Below are 22,913 nucleotides of genomic sequence, written 5' to 3'. Positions count from 1 at the left end.
TGATTTTTTGAATTAATAAACTTTGAATATTCATAACTCAAGAATTGACGACGTCATCATGACGTAACTCACACGGTTTCTTCTCCTAATAAATCGCTAACGATGTGTGAAGTTTCAAGTTCAAACGAATTTGGAAAAGGCGCTTTTGTTGGGGGACAAGGGACGCTGAGAAGAAGAAGAAGAATTAAAACTAGATATAGTGTTTGTAAAAACAAACACTAGGTGTTCGGCTATTGTTGGGTCAGTGTTTGAATCAATGAATAAAGTGTTGTTGATAGCTCGTCAATGTGCAAAGAAATTAAAACCAAACAGTTTTCTCGATGTGAAATAGTTTTAAGGTAAAGCATCAAAAAGTGTCGTTTCAACCTAAAAGCCTTTAAATAATGCCTCTTCAAAGCATTTTACAGGCACTTCCGGTTTAAAAAGGTCAAAAGGTCAAGAGAAGGTCACCAACATACCCATTTTGTGAAGTACGTGAGGGCCTTTCATATGATGTATAGATTGTCAAAATAGCTTATGTGGTCGAGGAACAGTGAACTGATGAATAATGACGACTGGAGAAGAGACTAACTAACCGGAAGGGAAATGTTTGTTGAAAACGCCTTGAAAACAGACTACGTACGTACTTAAAGCCCTTTCATATGATGTATAGATTGTCAAAATAGCTTATGTGGTTGGAGCCTTATGCATAATGACGACTGAAGAAGAGACTAACTAACCGGAAAAGAAGTGTTGGTTGAAAACGCCTTGAAAATATACTAAAAACGAAGCTATTTATAGGAGAAAAAAAATAATATACAATAAAATTGGTTTGAACCAGAAGACAAGGTCAAAAGGTTAACCGCCTTGAACGAAGACTCAGATGTAAGCGCGACTGATGATGACCACTAGGCCATGAGGCACAAGGCATTATGCGAGGGTTTACATGTATTTGTATCAACAGAGGGGATTATGATCCGGCGAGATAATTCTCGTATCATGATTTTGCGAACATTGTCACTAAATATGAACTGCAAACGCCTTTAACTATTAAGTAGGGTTGAAATGTAGTATTAGATGCCTTGAGGGGTTTTTGACGACGACGTTTTTTTGGAAGCTTTTTCGCGCTCTATGGATGATCACTGGAGCGTGACTCTCCCGCACAGCTAATACATTGCACGTTGTGTGTATGCCTAAGTGTAATGTTTATGCACATACCAACGGGGGATGTACATTGTTCTTTAGACGTGAATTTTAAAATTTTCAACCCCTCTTTTGAGCCAGAAGACAAGATCAAAATTGGGTCATGTCTGTGAGGCGTTTACAGAGTTTTTAATGCCCTTTCCGATGATGTATTGATTGTAAAAATCCCTCATGAATTTTAGAATTTTCAACCTCGATTTTGAACCAGAAGACAAGATCAAAAAGGGGTCATGTCTGCGAGGCGTTGACGGAGTTTTTGTTGACCTTTCCGATGTGGTATTGATTGTAAGAATCACTCATGTAGATCAAAAGTTATGATTTTTTGAAATAATAAACTTTGAATGAGTGTATCTCGTGAACTGATGACGTCATCGTGACGTAACAACTTTTGCATCATCTACTGGTTATTGTCTACAGGTGTGCAAAGTTTCAACTTAATAATGCAAGCTTCGCATCTATGCTTTTTCTTGCGGACAATCGACAGCGAGAGGAAGAAGAAAAACCCCAAAAAAGAAAAAACCGAACAATAACAAAGAGTTGTTCAGGCTGTTACCCGAACACCTAAAAACTAAAACTCAATGCAAAACACATGTAGGGGATGGAGGGGCTCATAAAAAGCAAACCTTAACGAGTACGGACCCCCCCCCCCCCCTTTTTCTAACGAACAAAGCAATGTAAGCAATTCTATTTAGTGGGTGTAATCTTATGTAGCGGCAAAACAATTCAAAATTACAGGAAGAACAAACACAAAAACAGTTAGCGTAAAATAAAACTTAACCATATATAACAGATAAACAAAATAGGCAAAATAAATACTAGAGAAGAAATTGGGCCCCACAACTCTTGCTGAAAAAAAACCATGTCGAAATATACCATTGTTATCCATTAGAGACGTTTTGTAGTCACTTTGGTTGGGGAGCGAGGAATCTAGCACAAAACACACGAAAATCCCATGGCTGGGACATCAGCTAGTTTAAATACACCAGATAAATCTATTATATGGATATTCTTTTGAATATTTTATTTTGTGCATAATTATGGTCCGTGATTCATGGTCCGGTGAATATAAGTGGGCGGTTGTGTATCGACAACAGACTTTTATCCTTTTGATCACCATCAGCTCCATGTATAATAAACTTCAAGGGCTGACGATTGCACTTTTGGTATTGTCATTGTTAAACTCCCGTTCCATTGTGCGCTGTCTGTTACCCTCCACGCATAGATTTTCTTGTGAATAGTAGCTGGGTATGATTCATGGTTCGCTGAATAATCTGGCAATAACAAACTTTTATCATTCTGAACTGAACGCTTGACTTATTATCTAGAGGTAAATGCTCGAGGCAAGTAAGAGTATTGTGCACGTACACCATGTAGTTTTGTTGGAAACCGTTTGCTAACAGCCATTTATGTTACCCTTTGAAATAAAATCAGAAAATTTATAAGTTTGCTTGTTGCATAAAATTAAATTGAAGATGATGCCTCAATTGGTTTTTACAATCAGAGCTGGACTCTAGACTGACGTGTTGGACTCCTTGAACACTCCAAGTGGTTCAATAGGTACAATTCCAATAGGTGCAATTCCAATACTTATGCTGATGTTCTCATGATGTCAGCATCAACAGGAAGTTCCAACAACTTTGTCCCCTTGTACAATTAAATATGCAAATATGGGTCACGTGGTTAATTAATTACGATTTTTTTTATTTTTGGGGGGTCGGTGGTTTGACGTTTGATCTAGTACGACTTGATTTCACATCATCGTGTCATGCATGCACTCAGGTTATGTTTGGCTAACAATTGAGAAAAAGAAAAGGCAACACTGTCGATATAAAGATAAGAATCTAACTTAAATACATGTATTACAAAAATAAATATTTTTTAGTTTTGGGGGATAAAAATTTTTTTTGATTTCACACGGAGACTCAAACTCGCAGGTATCAGAGATGTGTGCGCGACTGATGACCACTAGATCATCGGGCCTGATGCATCATACGAGGGTTTACATGTATTTGTATCAACAGAGGAGATTATGATACGGTGAAATAATTCTTGTGTCATGATTTGGCGAACATTGTCACTAAATATGAACTGCTAACGCCTTTAACTATTAAGTAGGGTTGAAATGTAGTATTAGATGCCTTTAGGGGTTTTTGACGACGACATTTTTTTGGAAGCTTTTTCGCGCTCTATTGATGATCACTGGAGCGTGACTCTCCCGCACAGCTAATACATTGCACATTGTGTGTATGCTTAAGTGTAATGTTTATGCACATACGTACCAACGGGGGATGTACGTTGTTCTTTAGACGTGATTTTTGAAATTTTCAACCTCTCTTTAGAGCCAGAAGACAAGATCGATTATGTATCGATTGTAAGAATCCATCACGTGGATCAAAAAAAATGATTTTTTGAAATAATGAACTTTGAATTTTTAAAACTCAAGAATGGATGCCGTCATCATGACCTAACTAACACATTATTCCACTCCTAATGCATATCTAACTATGTGCGAAGTTTCAAGTTCATACGGGTTTGGGAAGTGTGCTTTTGTTCGAGGACAAAGGACGAAGAGAAGAAGAAGATGAAAATCTGGATTGTTTCATTGATTTGTTTGTACTAAAGTTTTGTTTAATCCGGCAGTTTATTTTAGCAAGACCACTCCTAATTGCTTGGGCCTTATGCTTTAACCATTCTGTTTTCTTTGAATGTTTTGTATTGTAACATCCATGTCTGTGCATGGAGGTAGAAATAGATTAGTTTACGTAACGTCCTTTCCTACTAGAGAAAGTTTGAAAGGGCTTGTTATTCCAGAGATTTTTTTTCTTCCGAATATTTAACTCAAAATAACTTGGATAGTTGTTTTAACAAATAATCAAAACAATTGATGATTATGCTAAGTTCAAGAAGTAATAGATATTGTAATACTGACGTGAATTCCGTGGGCCCAAAACGCCCTTCACCCGGGGGAGTGGTCGATCGATGTAACGTCTCTATTCTTCTCGGTGTTTAACCAAAACATGACCAATGTTCGTCATTTTGTACTGTTGTTTTCTCACATAATTAAAAGTCCCATGAATCACCGAAGTAGGTGGCCATCTCAGCGAAACTTCGTCTTCAATTCCACATTGAGCACTAAGCCATCAGAAGGGTAACATTTGAACAATTTGACGCCGAAGATTGAGAGGAAATCGTTTTCGCAGCGTTCTGCATAAATAGAGCTATACAGATCTAAATAATAGAGCTATATAGCTCTATGCATATCAAGCTATGGCACAGAGTACAATAAACTTGGCAGCATGCCACCAAATAAATGATGCCTAATACACTACACGTGTACGACACACGTGTTACGCACAACCAATGGGGAAATTTGTAGTTCTTTATACATGAAATTATGAATTTTCAAACTCGATTTTGAACCAGAAGACGAGATCAAAATGGGATCATGTCTGCGAGGCATTTACGGAGTTTTTAACGAACTTTCCGATGATGTGTCGATTGTAACAACCCATCATGTAGATCAAAAGTTATGATTTTTTGAAATAATAAACTTTGAAAATTCATAACTCAAGAATTGATGACGTCATCGTGACGTAACTCAAACGGTTTCTTCTCCTGATAAATATATAACTATGTGTGAAGTTAGAAGTTCATACAGGTTTGGAAAGTGTGCTTTTGTTAGAGGGCAAGGGACGGAGATGTATTTTTGAAGAAAAATATACAATTGCAAACTTTGACCTTCCGGTACGAACGGAAGGAGGGGTCATACGATTTTGACGTTAACTTTTCAAATGTAGTCCCAGTCTTGATCTATCAGATGCGTAATTATGAATATCATAACTGTAAAATTCGAAGACATATAACGAAAAGCAAATGGTCACTTTTTGAACCTAAAAACCTTGCAATTCGACACCTGATGACGTCATCATGACGAAACTAAAACGGTTTCATCTACTAATGAATATCTAACTATGTGTGAAGTTTCAAGTTTATGTGAGCTTAGAAAGTATGTCTTTGTTAGCGGACAAAAACCACGGAGAAGAAGACGAAGTAAAACTAGAGATAAAATTTTTGTAAATTACAAAAATACGGTGTTCGGTTGGGCGTTACGTGATGACGTAGTTCAAAAACATTGAACCATAAAGATGACTTTTTCTACAACGTGTCGTTAATTTTTATAGTTAAACTTGTGTCACAGTTTTTAACGACTCCTTTTTTTCTTCACAAATGCAATATTTTTGTGTAAGATTGGCTTTAGGTGTTAATTTGCAATTTATGGAAACCCTTTTAAAATTTAGCTACCTCCGCACGGGATGATGTACACAGATTTGATAATCAACAGCGCCCTATTTTGTTGGACAAACGAGAGCTCTGTTGGGATTCCCCCCAAAACGTTTTCGCCATATGATTTGTACACATTTTAACATTGTTTTATTGTAATTTAATACCTGGTGACGTAATTAGGCCTGTGTTGTCTTAAAACACTAAGGTTCAACTATCTGTTGAGTTTCAAGGTTCAAATCGATTTCAATCTTGAGTTATGCCGTAGATCAGCTCAAAAGTTGTTTTTTTTTATGAAAAAAACACGAAGTCGAACTTATTCGTTGAGATACAGCGAAAAGCAAATGTCGTTTTTCAACATTAAAAACCTTGTCATGACCTAATCAATGACGTCATCATTCCAAAAAAATGGCGGTTTCATCTACTCACTATTGTCTATGTACATAGTAAGTTTTAAGTTTTTACAAGCTTTACTTTTGTTTAAAAGCTCAAAAGTTTTTTTTTTTTTTTATGTAAAATACACGAAGGCGAACTTTGACCCAGGGTAACGACCCGGAAGTTAAGGTCGTACGATTTTTGCGTTAACTTTTCAAATGTTGTCCAAGTCTTTATCTATCCGATACCCAAGTATGATTATCATAGCTCTTATATTCGTTGAGATACAGCGAAAAGCAAATGTCGTTTTTCAACTTTAAAAACCTTGCCATGACGTCATCAATGACGTCATCATTCCCAAAAAGTGGCGGTTTCATCTACTCACTATTGTCTATGTACATAGTAAGTTTAAGTTTGTACAAGCTTTACTTTTGTTTAAAATTGCTGGAGAAGGTTCGCAGGGAAAGAAGAACACGAGGAAAAAAAACCAAAAACGGAACAATAACAATAGTTGTTCGGCTGTTGGCCGAACACCTAAAAAAAAAAAAAAAAAAAAAAAAAACGAACAAAAACAAGAGGTCTTCGGACTTGAGTCCGAACACCTTAATGAGAATCTGGATTGTTTTACTTATTTGTTTGTACTAAAGTTTTGTTTAATCCGGCAGTTTATTTTAGCAAGACCACTCCTAATTGCTTGGGCCTTAGACTTTAACCATTCTGTTTTCTTTGAATGTTTTGTATTGTAACATCCATGTCTGTGCATGGAGGTAGAAATAGATTAGTTTACGTAACGTCCTTTCCTACTAGAGAAAGTTTAAAAGGGCTTATATGTTATTCCAGAGATTTATTTTCTTCAAAATATTTAACTCAGAATAACTTGGATAGTTGTTTTAACAAATAATCAAAACAATTGATGATTATGCTAAGTTCAAGAAGTAATAGATATTGTAATACTGACGTAAATTCCGTGGGCCCAAAACGCCCTTCACCCAGGGGGAGTTGTCGATCGATGTAACGTCTCTATTCTTCTCGGTGTTTAACCAAAACATGACCAATGTTCGTCATTTTGTACTGTTGTTTTCTCACATAATTAAAAGTCCCATGAATCACTGAAGTAGGTGGCCATCTCAGCGAAACTTCGTCTTCAATTCCACATTGACCTCTAAGCCATCAGAAGGGTAACATTTGAACAATTTGACGCCGAAGATTCAGAGGAAATCATTTTCGCAGCGTTCTGCATAAATAGAGCTATACAGCTCTAAATAATAGAGCTATATAGCTCTATGCATATCACGCTATGGCACAGAGTACAATAAACTTGGCAGCATGCCACCAAATAAATGATGCCTAATACACTACACGTGTACGACACACGTGTTACGCACAACCAATGTGGGAAATTTCGTAGTTCTTTATACATGAAATTATGAATTTTCAAACTCGATTTTGAACCAGAAGACGAGATCAAAATGGGATCATGTCTGCGAGGCATTTACGGAGTTTTTAACGAACTTTCCGGTGATGTGTCGATTGTAACAACCCATCATGTAGATCAAAAGTTATGATTTTTTGAAATAATAAACTTTGAAAATTTTTAACTCAAGAATTGATGACGTCATCGTGACGTAACTCAAACGGTTTCTTCTCCTGATAAATATCTAACTATGTGTGAAGTTAGAAGTTCATACAGGTTTGGAAAGTGTGCTTTTGTTAGAGGACAAGGGACGGAGATGTATTTTTGAAGAAAAATATACAATTGCAAACTTTGACCTTCCGGTACGAACGGAAGGAGGGGTCATACGATTTTGACGTTAACTTTTCAAATGTAGTCCCAGTCTTGATCTATCAGATGCGTAATTATGAATATCATAACTGTAAAATTCGAAGACATATAGCGAAAAGCAAATGGTCACTTTTTGAACCTAAAAACCTTGTAATTCGACACCTGATGACGTCATCATGACGAAACTAAAACGGTTTCATCTACTAATGAATATCTAACTATGTGTGAAGTTTCAAAATTATGTGAACTTAGCAAGTATGTCTTTGTTAGCGGACAAAAACCACGGAGAAGAAGACGAAGTAAAAAAAAAAAAAAAAAAAAAAACGAACAAAAACAAGAGGTCTTCGGACTCGAGTCCGAACACCTAAAAAAAAAAAAAAGAACAAAAACAAGAGGTCTTTGGACTCGAGTCCGAACACCTAAAAAAACCGAACAAAGACAAGAGGTCTTCGGACTCGAGTCCGAACACCTAAAAAACGAACAAAAACAAGAGGTCTTCGGACTCGAGTCCGAACACCTAAAAAACCGAACAAAAATAAGAGGTGTTCGGGTTCAATACCCGAACACCTAATAATTATGCCAAGTTCACACATAGTTCATACAATCCTCCCGCACACACTTCACGGATGAGAAACGCCATCAAATTCCTAGATGTGGTTCAGTTGAGTCGACTCGGTGTTTACGTTGTTCCACCAACTCTTTCTATGATGTATAACACGGATTGTTGATTGTACTGCAGGGGCTTTAGGAAGTTGAGTGTTCTATATACGTTGTTGGGGAAGGGGGAAAATGTCTAGACTTTTGATCGGTTCATATTAGCCGTTTGCTCCATAAAGCCAAAACGTACAGACGGAATGTTGAATGGATTTTATTAGAAACGATTCATTAAAATTGGTGAGTAAAACACGTTTCCTTTATAGTAAATATTGTAAGGTTGTTTTGGGGAAAGGACACATTTGCTTACGTTACTTTTACATGGATTCAACTTGAATGTTCATGGGTATAACCAATTTCAATCAATACAGTTTTAATGAGTTTGTCACCCTTAAATTATAGTATGTGTTTTGGAGACCGTTTTCATCGCTAAAAAGTTAAAGATTACGTGTATAGTTTGTGTTTATTGCATTCTTCCTTGTCTCATGCTTTGTCTAGTGTAGACTCGTAACAGTTTATGTATATCCAGCACTACATATAAGACCTCATATTAAATGTATTTTTCTGCTTAATATAAAGATAGGAAAGAAAACGAAAGAGAGAAAGAAGGAAAGCAATAAAGAATTGAAGCATTTTACATTGCACTTTTCTTAACAACTATCCACAAAACCGCATTCAGGTAAACCGTCAAAATAGAGGAACGTATCATGCTGTAAAGATCTGTTTACACATTTTTAAAGAACCATAATGCACAACCACTTGCTGCTGCTGGGCACAGACATTGCTTAAAGGCAGTGGACACTATTGGTAATTACTCAAAATAATTATTAGCATAAAACCTTACTTGGTAACGAGTAACGGGGAGAGGTTGATAATATGAAACATTGTGAGAAACAGCTCCCTCTGAGGTAATGTAGTTTTCGAGAAAGAAGTAATTTTCCGCCAATTTTATTTCGAGACCTCGGAATTAGATTTCGAGGTCTCGCACAGCATTTGAAAGCACGATGTGACAGGGGTTCATAGTTATCTCGCAACTTCGACGACCAAATATTCAGCTCAAATTTTCACAGGTTTGTTTATGTATATATGTTGAGATATACCAAGTGAGAAGACTGGTCTCTCACAATTACCAATAGTGTCCAGTGGCTTTAAACCGACACTAAGAACCCAAAATGCAATAGGCTCACAATATTGTTGCGACCGCTGTACGTTACTCATTGTTTGCTATGCAAATAGATTGCCACTCCCTGTCTCGTGATGCCAAGTTCATAGTTCATAACGATTGCACACACTCATGTTTTTTTTCCAAGGGGCTTTCCCGAATGAGAAACGCCAGCAAAGTCCTAAACGTGTTCCAGTCGGTTCAGCGTTTACTCAAAGCGAGTGCAATTAATCCATCAACTACTCTTATTATTATTATGTATAACACGGATTGCTCATTGTACCGCAAGGGCTTTGGGAAGTTGAGTGTTCTATATTTGTAGTTATTTATTGGAGAACGAGGGATAAACAGCTCCTCGACTTTTGATCGGTTCTTTGGGTTGGTTTGCTCCATTGTACATTCTAAAAGCACAACGTACATAATAATAATCATCATAATTTGGGGGAGCTAATCATCCTTACTCGTAGCTGGGAGCTGAATTGCGAATGACGCGGCTACATACAAAGTAATGTTGGAAATGTATTAATCACCCATATACATTATTTTGAAGCGATTCTCGAAAACTGGTGAGTAAAACATGTTTCCTTTCCAATAGTTGTAATGTCGCCAGGTTGTTGGGGGAACTTGAAGCTAATTTACCTGAATTCAACATGTATGACCCATCTTAATCAAGATAACGAAACACAATTTTAAAGTGGTCTGCGTTTTCTGTGCAAGAGACTGTTTTTTTTTCGCGGCGTATGATTTTGCAAACGAGGCTGTATAAATTGTGTCATTTATTGCATTTTGGGCATGTGCTAGACCCAGTAACAGTGGGCGCTGTACTGCTTTTTTTCGAAATTTGTCGTTATACAGAGAATGACAACATTTCGATGGAAAAAAGTGAGTACAGCGCTCCAGTAACTGTGTCTGGGCATGTGTACAGTTCTTGTATAATGTAGACTACTAAAATGTGCCCAAATTTGCCGGAAAAGGCTTTTGTTTTGTCTTTCAGATTTTTAGCTTTTTCGATTTGAATAAAGCTGAATCAGTTTAGTGTTTTCGTTATGATATTTTTATTATGCACGACAAAACTGACATAAGGGAATTAAAGCATTTGTTTTTGCAATCATACAAAAACTCAATTAAAAGTAGATAACTATTTTATTTAGGCCGTAAAATTTGTTTTTAACAATTTTTTTGCCGAAATTGTCTTGCAGGCTCTGGTTATTTTGGTGGTGGTAGACCTACTCTCTAGCCGCGTGCCTCGCCTACAAAAACTCGTCTCATAAACCAGACATGCAACTTTTCAGCTGTTTAGCTGATTCCCTCTTTTTCTTGTCAAAATAGTGTCATATCAAAACTGAAAAACTGTTAGTTAAGTTAAGTGTGATGGGCCATTTCCAGTCTTTTTGCTTGCAATTAGAAAGCTGCATGTCTGATAACCAAACAACAATGATGAAAGAGTCATTGAGTTGACACAGGCTTTCAAATGCTATGGAAACCTCTTGCATGTTCAGTGTTATTCCGAGAGTGATTTGATTTGTCTTGGTGTTTTATTTCTCTCTCTGGGATCGTTGTGTACAAGAAACACGTATTACATTGAAGGCGCTTTTCTGAGAAGTATTCCGATTATCCACAATTTTGCTGCTCATTTCCAGTCAAAAGATGGCACAAAGTGGCCATAAAAGTCAAAATTTAAAGACCCTGCAGCCGATTTCACGAAACGCTAGGATCAATCCTATCTCGAGTTACGACGAGTAACCCGTCCTAACTTAGGATGAGTTCAATGCGTCCTACGTATTTTGATACGGAACTGAACCCGTCCTAAGTCCTAAGATTAATCCTAAATTAGGAAGAGTTTGGTGAAAACGACGGCTGGACACTATTGGTAACTGTCTAAGACCAGTATTCTCATTTGGTGTATCTCAACATATGCATAAAATAACAAGCCTGTAAAAATTTGAGCTAAGTTGGTCGTTGAAGTTGCGAGATAATAATAAAAGAAAAGACACCTTGTCACACGAAGTTGTGTGCTTTCAGATGCTTGATTTTGAGACCTCAAATTCTAAATCTTCGTTCTCGAAAACTATGTCACTTTAGAGGGAGCCGTTTCTCACAATGTTTTATACTGTCAACCTCTCCCCATTACTTGTTACCAAGTAAGGTTTTATGCTAATAATTATTCTGAGTAATTACCAATAGTGTCCACTGCCTTTAAGATGCAGGAATAAGGTAGAGTCGAGGTACAAATTGCGTCTCTCTAGCATGCCTATAGTTCAGGAGTTATTCTCAAGCTTTTAAATTTCCCAATCCAATTTTGTGCCTAAACTGAGCAATAGTTATCCTCTACTTTCATTTTCAGTATAGCAAACTTAGAGTTCGGATACATCATTGAGACGTCATGAGTTATGAGAGCAAAGAGAAAACAGTCTTTGAGCGTCTTGGTGCCAGATCAGCCGATAGTAGACACTCTGACAGTGTGGAGTCTAGCAGTGACAGTGCAAGGATAGTCAGTCCCCGTGAGGACCTCGAAAGACCACACAACATGGAACATTCGTCTACTGGAGCTGCTGGTCAGAGTCATTCACTGGAGATTCCATCCCGGTCAGGAAAGAGAGGGGAAGAAGAGGACGACTACAATCCGCATAAGAGGAAAAAGGAAGACGGAAATGAGGCAGAAGATCGACGGATTTATTCCTCTAAAAAGGATGCAAGGTAGGAGTATTTCTACCTCCCTATAGTAGGAGCGGGTAGAGTTTGTGTCCTAAACATTATCATCTGTGGTTGTGACAGTAATTTGTAATAGGGCGCCCTCTAACAGCATGGCCAGCTCTAACCATCATGCACATGTTGAGTACCCTAGGTGGGGTAGTGTGTAGGTATACACATTTAAACCGGGGACCTGTAACAAAAGAGGACAATAAGGTCCACGGTTCGGAAAATGTCTTTTGCTTGACCAGCTCCTGGTGGTTTTGTTACATTCAGTTGGAAAAATATGTAACAAAGTGGTTTTGTTACATTCAGTTGGAAAAATATGTAACAAAACCACCAGGAGCTGGTGCAAACTAAAGAGAGACCATAGGAGGTCAATGGTAGGTTGACGTATGGCGTACACACACTTAACCCCATATAGATGGTAAATTGAAAAAGTAACCTACTTTACTTGACGAAGACGCCTTTGACTGGTGCCATGTCTAATCAGAACCAGTGATTTCATTGGATAGAATGATTTCATTGGATATGTGCCTTGATTGGTCTGAGGTGGCGTTTGGCACCTGCACTTCAGGTCGTCTGCTTATGAATTTAGTTTACAGGGAAGGTACACGTTTGGTACTCAAAACAAATATTCACTTTAAAACTTACTTTGTTAAAAGCATTGGAGAGTTGTTGATGGTAGAAAACATTGTGAGACGGCTCGCTCTGAAGAAGCATAGAGTTCGAGAGAGAAGTACTTTCTCACTAAAATAATAAAAGACTTCTAGTATTATTCATATCTGAAAGCACAGAAATTCGCCCAACAAGGGTGTTTTTCGGTTATCGTTTTCTCGCAACTCCGATGACCAATTGAGCTCAAATTTTCACAGGCTAAATATATTATGCTTATGTTGAGATAGACCAAGTGAAAAGACTGGTCTTTGACATTTACCAAATGTGTACTTTCCCTTTAAAGGTGAATATAGACAGGGATTGATTAAGGCTTGAGGCCACTCTCTGACGCAATTCACGAGCCTTGAAATGATGCTCAGTGAAGTTTACTGGTACCATTGGGTTGGGCTTCACAGGAAACTTTAACATATTAAATGGACTAAAACCTACCACACCTTAATTGTTTCTTTTGTTCGAGGTGATGTCAAAACATTTTGTTTTAAAAGGAATGAGTGTGTTTGGTATTCACTCTAAAACCAAGGACAAGAGCAGACCAAGCCATTACATTTTAAAAAAACAAATAAATTAATGTAATTTTTATTTTATTTTATCCAGTTCTAGGTCCCAGGCTGTCAGACAGCCAACCGTAGGATCTCCAATCGGTTTAAAGAGGCCTTTCGAACACAAAACGAGACATTACAGCAGCAACGACAGACCAGGATGTTCGCACTGGGCAGGAAGAAAAACCGGGACCAAGAGGAAGTTCGAGTATCAGACACGAACGGTAAATAGTCCACCAAAACATAATTTATCACGTTATCGTAACCTAGAGTCGTCAAGACCACGCGGTTGTTTCAAAAGGTCGGGACCGTTTCAGAAAACGCCACCAAGGCGAGAAATTCGTGGTTTACGCATATCCTTCATGCTAGGACTTGACGGCGAAGATATTGTGGTAAAACTGGTAGGCGAATCCCAATCCCTAGTTAAGACTCTAGACGACAGTGCGATGAGTGATGATACGGTCTCCCAGATACTTCAAATAATAGAAAAGGCTTGCACGGGAAGCACTCATCATCAGAACAACCTCAAGTTGGTCATAGGGGATGTTGAGAACTCGGTGTTCTTCAAAAGGAGACTACTACAATGGATTAGAGAAACAAAGATCAGTGACGAAACCCAGAAAAGTGTTGACAGAATTTGTACCCTTTGTACCGCTATTATGCAACACTCGACGAATCCCATGGTAGCCGCTGATCGTGTCTCACATGTTGTCAGTAAACTGCACATGAACTACCGAACAGGGCTCACATCTGATGACAAACCACTGGACAAGGACATCCTGCTCCGGCTTGATAATCTCTATGTTGAGTGCAACAGAGTACAATCTGAGGACGAGGATTCACAGCAACTATTGGCTACTAATCAATTCAGAGCGATGCCAGTTCTTCCCGATATATCTGAAATAAGAAGTGACGAGCTCCCGGGTTTGAAAGCTATTTTGAAGGAGGGTGCATACGACAGTGTAGACGCATACCTAGACACGATTTTTCGGCTGCTCAGGGAGGATTTTGTTGCCCCCTTGCGGAACGGGATCTCATCTTTCATCAAACAACAGGAAACAAAAGATAGCAACGCAGTGCGCCTGGACGACGTCCGCGTGTATCGTAGCGTCCATATATTGAATCCTGTCTGTGGGTATGATGGCATTTCATATCGCGTCCAGTTCAGTATTCGTGGATGGAGGACCAATCAGTTAGAGAAAATGAAAGTGCTTTCTTACGGATCATTGGTGTGTCTCTCCAGAGATGATTTTGTGAGTGGTCTTTTCGGCGTGGTTGCGAACCGAAACCCCGAAGACATCAAGCAAGGGATCATTGATATTCAGTTTCAGTATCCCGTCACTGATCCATCTATGTATTCTAATGAGTACATAATGGTAGAGTCTATAGCTTTCTTCGAAGCCTATCGCCCTGTGCTGAAGGGATTGCAAAAGATCAAAGAGGACACCCTGCCTCTGAAAGACTACATCGTGAAGGCATCACGTGACTTCTTGGCTCCCTTGTATCTTCGAACTGCTGTAGACCAAACTTATGACCTATCACCATTGTACAAGCAAAAATACAAAAAACTTTCATTGCCCACACATATGTTCTCTGGTTCTTGTTCCAAATCAGCTTCCTTTTGCAACCGCATAACCGCCTCTGGGAACACTCCGATGTCGCTCATATCGACAACCACAGTACAAACAACATCCAATAAACCAGCACCCAGCTCTTCAAGCAGCCCGGACCTCTGCCAGACATCTGATGCCGACAGTGATCATAAGTCACCTGATAGCAAAGCAGCAAACCCAGTAGATTGCGGCCAGAAAACAGAAGAAAACCACTCGGTGTCTGATGAACAGAAAACAGATGATGGAAATGTTGAAGAGAAGGTTGCTTCTCCGGTTCTTGAGAAAGTCAGTGAAGACATCAAACCTGTTAAAAGCTGGCCTAATCCCAGAGAGATTGCCGTTTTGAACTTTGCTGACTGGCCAGACGAGACTATGGTTCATTTGGACGACTCTCAGCTACGAGCTGTACACGCAGCTTTGACTCAAGAGTTAGCCGTCATCCTGGGACCACCGGGAACAGGAAAAACCTACGTAGGGTTGAAGATAATGGAGGTCCTTCTTCGCCCTCGTAATCAAGACGTGTGGTCCGAAGGTAAATCCGGTCCGATTGTTATTGTGTGTTACACAAACCACGCTCTGGACCAATTCCTGGAAGGAGTTTTAAAATTCGAGAAAAATATTGTACGGATTGGTGGCCGCAGCCAGAGTGAGACGTTGAAAGCGTTTAACCTCAACAATTTAATGAAACGGACTTCAAACAAAGATAGACTCAAAAGTGCCCAAAAACGGCAGAGACATGAAACCCGGGATGTGATCGAAGCCAAAGTCAGCAGGGCGGTTTCATTTCAGACAGTAATACACAATGCCGATGATCTGCTGTCCGTCATGGAAAATCAACATGCTGAAGGACTCTTCCGTTTACGGAGACTAGAAAAAGGAGATACAGGGCTGGAGGTCATGTGCGAGTGGCTTGGGATAGATGAATGTATTATCCAAATGCATTATCAAAGCAAAGATGTTCGGGATACAAACCTTGGTGGGTTGGCACACAAAGGCGGTGAGAATGACAAACAAAGAAGCTCGTATGGTGAAAGCAGGCTGCTGGATGATGAGATAGACGATTGTGTTATGCAGAAATCTAGAACACAAGTAGCTCACAAAGTTTCACAAAGAGGAACCATTGACGTTGCGTCACTCTACAAATGGGCTGTAGAAAATAAAGATGACCGACTTGTAAAGATTTTAGGGCCTGTGAAGAAAGAATTGAGGAGCAGTGCTAAGATGAGTAAGCAGGATGCAAACGGAGTGACCGATATATGGATGCTTTGTAGAAGTGACAGGTGGAGACTCTACCGGTATTGGGTCGACATGTATCGCACAACATGTCTCGTTGATACTGTTGAAGATACACAAATGTATGACGAGCGAACCCGAGCAATCAGAGAGATTGACAACGACGATGTGTGTCAACGCTTGAAATACGTCAAAGTCATCGGTATGACCACCACTGGTGCTGCCAAGAAGCAGTCGATACTACAACGTGTTGGGGCTCGTATTGTGGTGGTGGAGGAAGCTGCGGAGGTTATTGAAGCCCACGTGATAGCAGCTCTTAGTCAACATTGCCAGCACCTGATCCTGATCGGTGACCACCAACAACTGAGGCCGAACCCCGCCGTTTATCGTCTGGCCAAACAATACCACCTGGACTTGTCTCTCTTTGAGCGGATGGTCAATAATGAGTACCCGTGTCAGACACTTTCACGACAACATCGCATGCGACCTGAAATATCAGAGATTATGAGGAACCATTTTTACAAAGATATTCAAGATGATGACTCAGTCCAAGGTATGGAAAACATCCGTGGCTTAGCGAAGAACATTTTCTTTATTAACCATGACCTCAGCGAGGATGATGAGAATGATGGATTGAAGAGCCACTCCAGTGAGCATGAGGCGAATATGGTGGTCGCATTATGCAAGCACATCTTGCGGCAAGGTTATTCTCCGTCACAGATCACGGTTCTAACAACGGACAAAGGTCAGCTATTCTCCATCAAACCAAAGTTAGACGAAGCAGGATGCGGCATGGTTCGCGTCAGCGTTGTAGATAACTATCAGGGAGAAGAATGTGACATCATCATTCTGTCGCTGGTGAGGAGCAACGACCAAGGTAAAATCGGTTTCCTAAAGACATCAAACCGGGTCTGTGTCATGCTATCGAGGGCCAAGATGGGGCTCTATTGCATTGGTAATTTTGACCAGCTCTCAGCCAACAGTGCTCTGTGGAAGGCTATCACAGATGAACTGAAGACCAAGAAGCTCCTTGGAAACAAACTGGTTCTTGCTTGTCATCTTCACCCAGATGAAGAAACACTAGTAGCGTGCGCAGATGACTTCAAAAAAGCACCCGAAGGCGGCTGTATGCGTCCCTGCACCTTTCGCTTGACCTGTGGCCATTCGTGTACTAAGCTGTGCCACCCGGACGATTCCAACCACGAACAATTTCGATGCCAGAAAAGTTGCGAAAGAAAAATCGTCTCCTGTCAAGAAGGTCACAAGTGTCAGAGAATGTGTTCTGAGCAATGCACCAAGTTATGCTCTGTCCTCGTACAAAGGTTGCTGCCTAGGTGTAACCATTTAGTCACAATGAAATGCTCTGCTAATCCCGATTTGCACGAGTGTCATGAGAAAGTGTTACGTACAGACCTTCCTTGTGGTCATGAAGAAAAAATGCTCTGCTATGAAGCTCCAGATCAATGTCCACACAAATGCAAAGAATTGTTAGCATGTGGTCACCATTGTACTGGCAGTTGCCGGTCTTGTTTTGGCGGAAGGCTACACGTATCTTGCACATGCAAATGTGGTCGTGTGCTGGTGTGTGGCCATTTATGTTCTCAAAGGTGTTCGAGCTACTGCCCACCCTGCGAGAGGAATTGTGAGAATCGTTGTACACACAGCAATTGTCATAAAAAGTGCGGGGAGCCATGCGCACCATGTCTAGAACCCTGCAGGTGGCGCTGTGCTCATGGTGAAGGATGCAGTAAGAAATGCAGCGAGCCTTGCGATCGAGATCCATGTGACAAAGCTTGCACAAAGGAGTTACGATGTGGTCATAAGTGTATTGGTAACTGTGGAGAGCCTTGCCCATCCAAATGTCGTGTTTGCGACAAAGCAGAAGTCACCGAAATTTTGTTCGGTAATGAAGATGAAGCTGATGCCCGATTTGTACAGTTACAAGATTGCAAGCATATCATTGAAGTGACTGGTCTAGATCGGTGGATGACGCAAGTTGATAGCGTTCCTAACCCAAACGTGGAGGTCAAGGAAGAAGACGGCGAATTGAGTTCGGAACCAGAGCAATCTACAGTCTCCATTCAACTGAAAAGTTGTCCAAAGTGCAAGACGCCTATCCGGCGAAGCACGCGATATAACAGAGAGGTTGTCAAGATGCTTTCAGATATTGAAGCCGTCAAAGCTCAAGTTAGTGGAGGCTCGGATCGGGCACAGCAAATTGAACAAAGCAAATCAGAATTAATAACTATGTTACACAAAATCGATGCAAACTGTGATCTGTTTACCTCTATAAATAGAGAGGTCTTTTTGAGAAGTAAACTTCGAGAGCTAAACAGAGATTCATCATCACACGATTTTAACAAGCTCTTGAATGAAACAAAGTTTGCATGTAAACTAATAAAGTTAAGACGGAATCTAAGGTTAGTCGATGCGAAGGACTCACCATGGTTCCAAAAGACCATGAACGATTTACTGAAAGTGGGCAAGCGGCTATTCAATACAGCAAGGCCTTTCCGAGGCACAAATCAAGAGCTCATTGACTTCCCAAATGAATTGCACCGTCTCTACTTCTGCTGCAACGCATGCAGCCTTCAGCACCAGATGCACGGAAGAACTGACAGCGCACTGTCGAGCGAGTTGGACCAGGTTGGGGACATACTCTTTAGGGAAGGGGGACGGCTGACACCAGATGCAGAGACGGGAGTCACAGAGCTGCTGAAGAAAATCAAGGAGGGTATCGGAGCGTTGGGTATCAGTGAAGAGACCAAGATAATGATCGTTGCGGCAATGGGTCTGAAGAAAGGCCACTGGTACAAGTGTCCCAATGGACACATCTATGCCATTGGGGAATGCGGTGGCGCTATGGAGAAAAGTCGATGCCCGGAGTGTAAGGCTGATATCGGGGGCACAAGCCACAAGTTGACTAGTGGCAACGCCGTGGCGACTGAGATGGATGGGGCCAAGTTTGCGGCCTGGTCGGAGCAAGCCAACATGGATAACTACGATTTACAGAATCTCGACTTGTAAAACTTGTCTGGAACCGTAAAGTTTAGTTCTACAATGAGGTTATACGGAATATCGGTTCCCAGTCCCCCGTCACGCGCACCAGAGAGGAAGGGAAATGACAATCACGAATTTTGTGATATAGGCCTACTCATTTTCCTATAGATAGAGAAGTCATGGGAGTGAAATAAAAAATAGCACATTAAAAAAATGTAAATTGCCATTGTTTTCAGTAGGGCCTACCCTTCTAGTGCAAGTCCAACCAGATTATCAGATCTTGTTAGCAAAACAAAATTAGACAAGCTAAACATGTGTGCGATTATATGTTACATGTAGTTACATGTTCACAAAATACTTAATGGAAAGACTGCACCTTAAAATGTTGTTAAGCTGTTGTGTAGAATAGTGTAAATTGCCATTGTTCCTAATCGGGCCTACTTCTAGTGCAAGTCGAGTAGAATTTCAGATATCGTGAACAAAACAAATTTAGCCAAGCAAAATATGTACGATTATATGTTAGTTACATTTTCACAAAATACTTAATAATAACAATTAGACTTGCACTGCGCATGTATCCACCCTGCTACTTATTGGAAAGACTGCACCATTAACATGTTATTAAGGAGGTGTTAAATAATGTTAATTTTTTCATTGTATTTAACTCAGTCTTTGTAATATGTTTCAAACTTAATGTAATGTAACTTGCAGCAATTTACTTAGTTAGTTTCTCATAGTTGCCTGTAAACATTGCTTCATGTGGCAAGGAATTTGCTATAATATGTGTTTTAAAGCAATGTTGTTAAACTTTTTTGCTAAGTGAAAAATTGCATTACAATAATGTACTCATTTGCTACCGGATTAATGTCAAAATTACAAAATCACGTTTTCGCCAAGTTGTTTTATAAGCTACAAGATGGGACAACACTTATCCCAAAACTATACTTATTTACAGGACAACAGTTTTGTTTCCTTCATGAATCTTGACATGGGGTTAATAAAAAAAAGTCAATACAAGTTATAATTTGTATATGAAAATAACTTTTATTGTTTTGGTTCACTATCCGGAAAGAAAATAGTTATACATGAAATATTTACATTCAGGAGTTCCACCAAAATAGCATAAATTTTCAATATTAAGAATGTTATTATACAATTGTAATTATTGACAGTAGTTGCTTGCTATATTATTTGAAATTTGCAAATATTGACAGTTTGTAATCATATTTACTGATTTATTTTGATGAGAAATTTCAGATTTTCATAGAATGCTATCAAGCAAAAAGTAGAATAACATGTAGATAAGCAAAAAAAAAAAAAGGTGAAAATAAGAAATCTTTTGGTTCTGGGATGTTATTAAAGCCACTGGACACTTTTTGTAAATACTAAAAACAATTATTTGCTTAAAAAGTAACTTGTTAAAACAAGCATGAGAGGTGTTGATAGTATAAAACATTGTGAGAAATGGCTCCCTCCTAAGTAACATAGTTTTAGAGAAAGGGGTAATTTTTCACTCAAATGATACTTCAGCTGAAGTCTTTTAATATGCATCTGAAAGCACCCGAGTATAAAACGCAACAGTTTTGTTTTCTTTCATCATTCTTTTGCCAGTTGGGTGACTAATTGAGTCCAAAAGTTTTGTACAGGTTTGTTCTTTTATGCATATTTTGGGATACACCAAGAGAGAGTACTGGTCTGTGACAATTACCAAACGTGTTCAATGCCTTTAAGGAGTTGTAATGTTGGGTCACCTTAGGGATCATGATAAATGCAGCAATTTTACAGACAACTCGTTCCAGGCAATCTCGAAGAAGAATAAAAACCTCATTCTCTAAATGTTTGATTCCGGGGAAAGTTAAATAATTAGATTCAAAACCTACAACAAAAACAACAAATGAGGCAGAAGCACATTCACCACCAGAAAGGGTTTATGGAGTGTTTATTCTGCAGAGAGTGCCTTTGGTTGCTTTCATTTTGATGCCTGTAAAAAAAAATGCCTTGTGTGTCAAGGAACTCATTATGAAAACTTGAAAAGGGCATTGCTGTTGTTTAGTTTTTGTCAATGAGTTTTAAGCCTAAATTCAAACAATAGGGGGATGATTAAACCGTTGATGAAAGTAGTTGTCTTCGCCACTTTGCGAAGTCAACATTTTAAATGTTAATTAATTAACATCACTATTACTGTATCCTGACTTACATACGTACTTTTTAGTAAACTGTAAAATAATCGTATCCTTAGTTAGTTTGAGCTTATAAAGGATTTGTTGCTATCAAAAAAAAAATTATATTGAACGCAAAACTTGATTGCGCCATTTTTGGGAATCAATGTTCCCTGCGTCTTATACAGTGTAGTGCACATTTTAGGTGGCCGGCGTTAATGCACTTAATAAAGTTTGGATCTCCAAAATGGCAAGCGTGGCAGACAAGCTGCATGTTAAGTTTGTGCATGGGGTCAATAGACCTTATACACATGACAACATTTGGGAAGGGCGCCCTCACCCAAAGGTCAATCCTGTGTGCTGCCCGTACAAGTCTGTGCTCTTCCCTTGTTTTGTCAAGTCGATTAGCCTACATACATGTATGATGACGGCCGGGATGGTGTACATGTAAATGCGTAAGGTCTATAGACATTGTATTAACTTATTGCAGGAAAAAACGCCTGTCTCCGCATAATGCGAGCTAACTATTTTCACTATTTGGGGGGTAAATTGTTTGGTGGACAAGTATAGTCGACCAACAAAATGGCAGACAGGATAGGTGCGTTCAAGTGCACTGGCGTCATGCAAGAAAACAAGTATGTAATCCAGATACAGTTCAACAAAACTAAATTAAAAGTATGGCAGCTGCTCAAAAGAAACAAAAGCAACAATTGTCCAAAAAATAAGAAATGAAATTGCACCAAATAATGGAATTTTAAAATGATTAATAAACTAAAGAGAAAGAGTGTTTTAAATGACTTTGAAAGTCTCTTGAGTATTTTACTTGCAGGCTCATCACACTCTGAACACAAAACATAAAACAAGGGAGAAAAAAGAGTTATCGAAGCAGGTCTCGTATATATTTTTACAAACTGCTTTTTGATTCAATATTCTACAAAAACAAACATGGTTACAAAATGCTGCAACTTCTAGCAACAAATCTGCGACCATCACTATATTTGTGTTTTTGTTTGTCTGGGCATGCCTAACCACAAGCTTGGGCTTTTCTTGTTATGCCCCCATTTCAATTTCTCCTAAATACTGTTCTTTGTTATTGTTTTTTGATTAACTGTTGGAATGGAAAGAAATATCTTGAAATGAAATGACAGATATTTAGACAAACTAACAAATATAAAATGATGAGTTGGGGAAGTTGTAGATCTTTGTTTGACCTTGCCAATTTTCACATACACAAAGTATATAAAAAGCAAATACTTTTTACACGGTCCATGCCATTGAAAAGAAAAATGTAATAACAGTTGTGGATGTAGGGGTCAAGTAAAAGAGAAAACAGCGAAGTCAAGTAAACCCTCCTTCGATTAAAACTTCAAAAAAGAGGAGTGAAATATTAAGCATTAAAAAACTGAAAATTTTCATAATTTTCACTCAGGTATCCGAACGTGACAACCAAGTTTTCAGGAAAAAAAACATAAATGTTCATGTATGTGTGAGAAAAATTCACATGAAGATAAATGGCAAGAACTAAAACAATATTGAAAATCTTAAATCGGATGGCGAACAACG

The 22,913-nt window shown here is 39.1% G+C and overlaps 2 protein-coding genes across 4 annotated transcripts in view; one reads left to right on the top strand and one right to left on the bottom strand.

Annotated features, from left to right (window-relative positions):
• The first annotated feature begins 8,306 nt into the window (after window positions 1-8,306).
• Window positions 8,307-22,908, top strand: LOC139934648 (NFX1-type zinc finger-containing protein 1-like). Of its 3 annotated transcripts, none has more exons than XM_071928967.1 (3): window positions 8,307-8,515; window positions 11,782-12,134; window positions 13,401-22,908. In XM_071928967.1, the coding sequence occupies exons 2-3, from the start codon at window positions 11,821-11,823 to the stop codon at window positions 19,216-19,218; spliced, it is 6,132 nt and encodes a 2,043-aa protein (XP_071785068.1). In that variant the 5' UTR covers window positions 8,307-8,515; window positions 11,782-11,820; the 3' UTR covers window positions 19,219-22,908. The 3 variants fall into 3 exon arrangements, with proteins under 3 accessions (XP_071785068.1, XP_071785069.1, XP_071785070.1); XM_071928968.1 differs by lacking the exon at window positions 8,307-8,515 and adding an exon at window positions 9,865-10,003; XM_071928969.1 differs by lacking the exon at window positions 8,307-8,515 and adding an exon at window positions 9,870-10,003 and having other exon boundaries at window positions 11,787-12,134.
• The window catches only part of LOC139934649 (uncharacterized), a 26,949-nt gene continuing 16,249 nt past the window's right edge, over window positions 12,214-22,913 (bottom strand). The window contains exon 9 of the mRNA XM_071928971.1: window positions 12,214-12,321. The gene's annotated coding sequence lies outside the window, so the exon portion shown is untranslated. The remainder of the gene's footprint in view (window positions 12,322-22,913) is intronic.

The sequence above is a fragment of the Asterias amurensis genome, chromosome 3 (genome assembly GCF_032118995.1).
Source record: "Asterias amurensis chromosome 3, ASM3211899v1".
Lineage (NCBI taxonomy): Eukaryota > Metazoa > Echinodermata > Asteroidea > Forcipulatida > Asteriidae > Asterias > Asterias amurensis.
The sequence above is the reverse complement of the archived record's forward strand: the minus strand, read 5'-3'. Positions and strand labels throughout refer to the sequence as shown.

Coding starts and splice junctions, on each gene's coding strand:
- LOC139934648 (XM_071928967.1), top strand. CDS start 11,821: ATGAGTTATGAGAGCAAAGAGAAAACAGTCTTTGAGCGTCTTGGTGCC. Junction 12,135..13,400: donor TCCTCTAAAAAGGATGCAAG/GTAGGAGTATTT, acceptor TATTTTATCCAG/TTCTAGGTCCCAGGCTGTCA.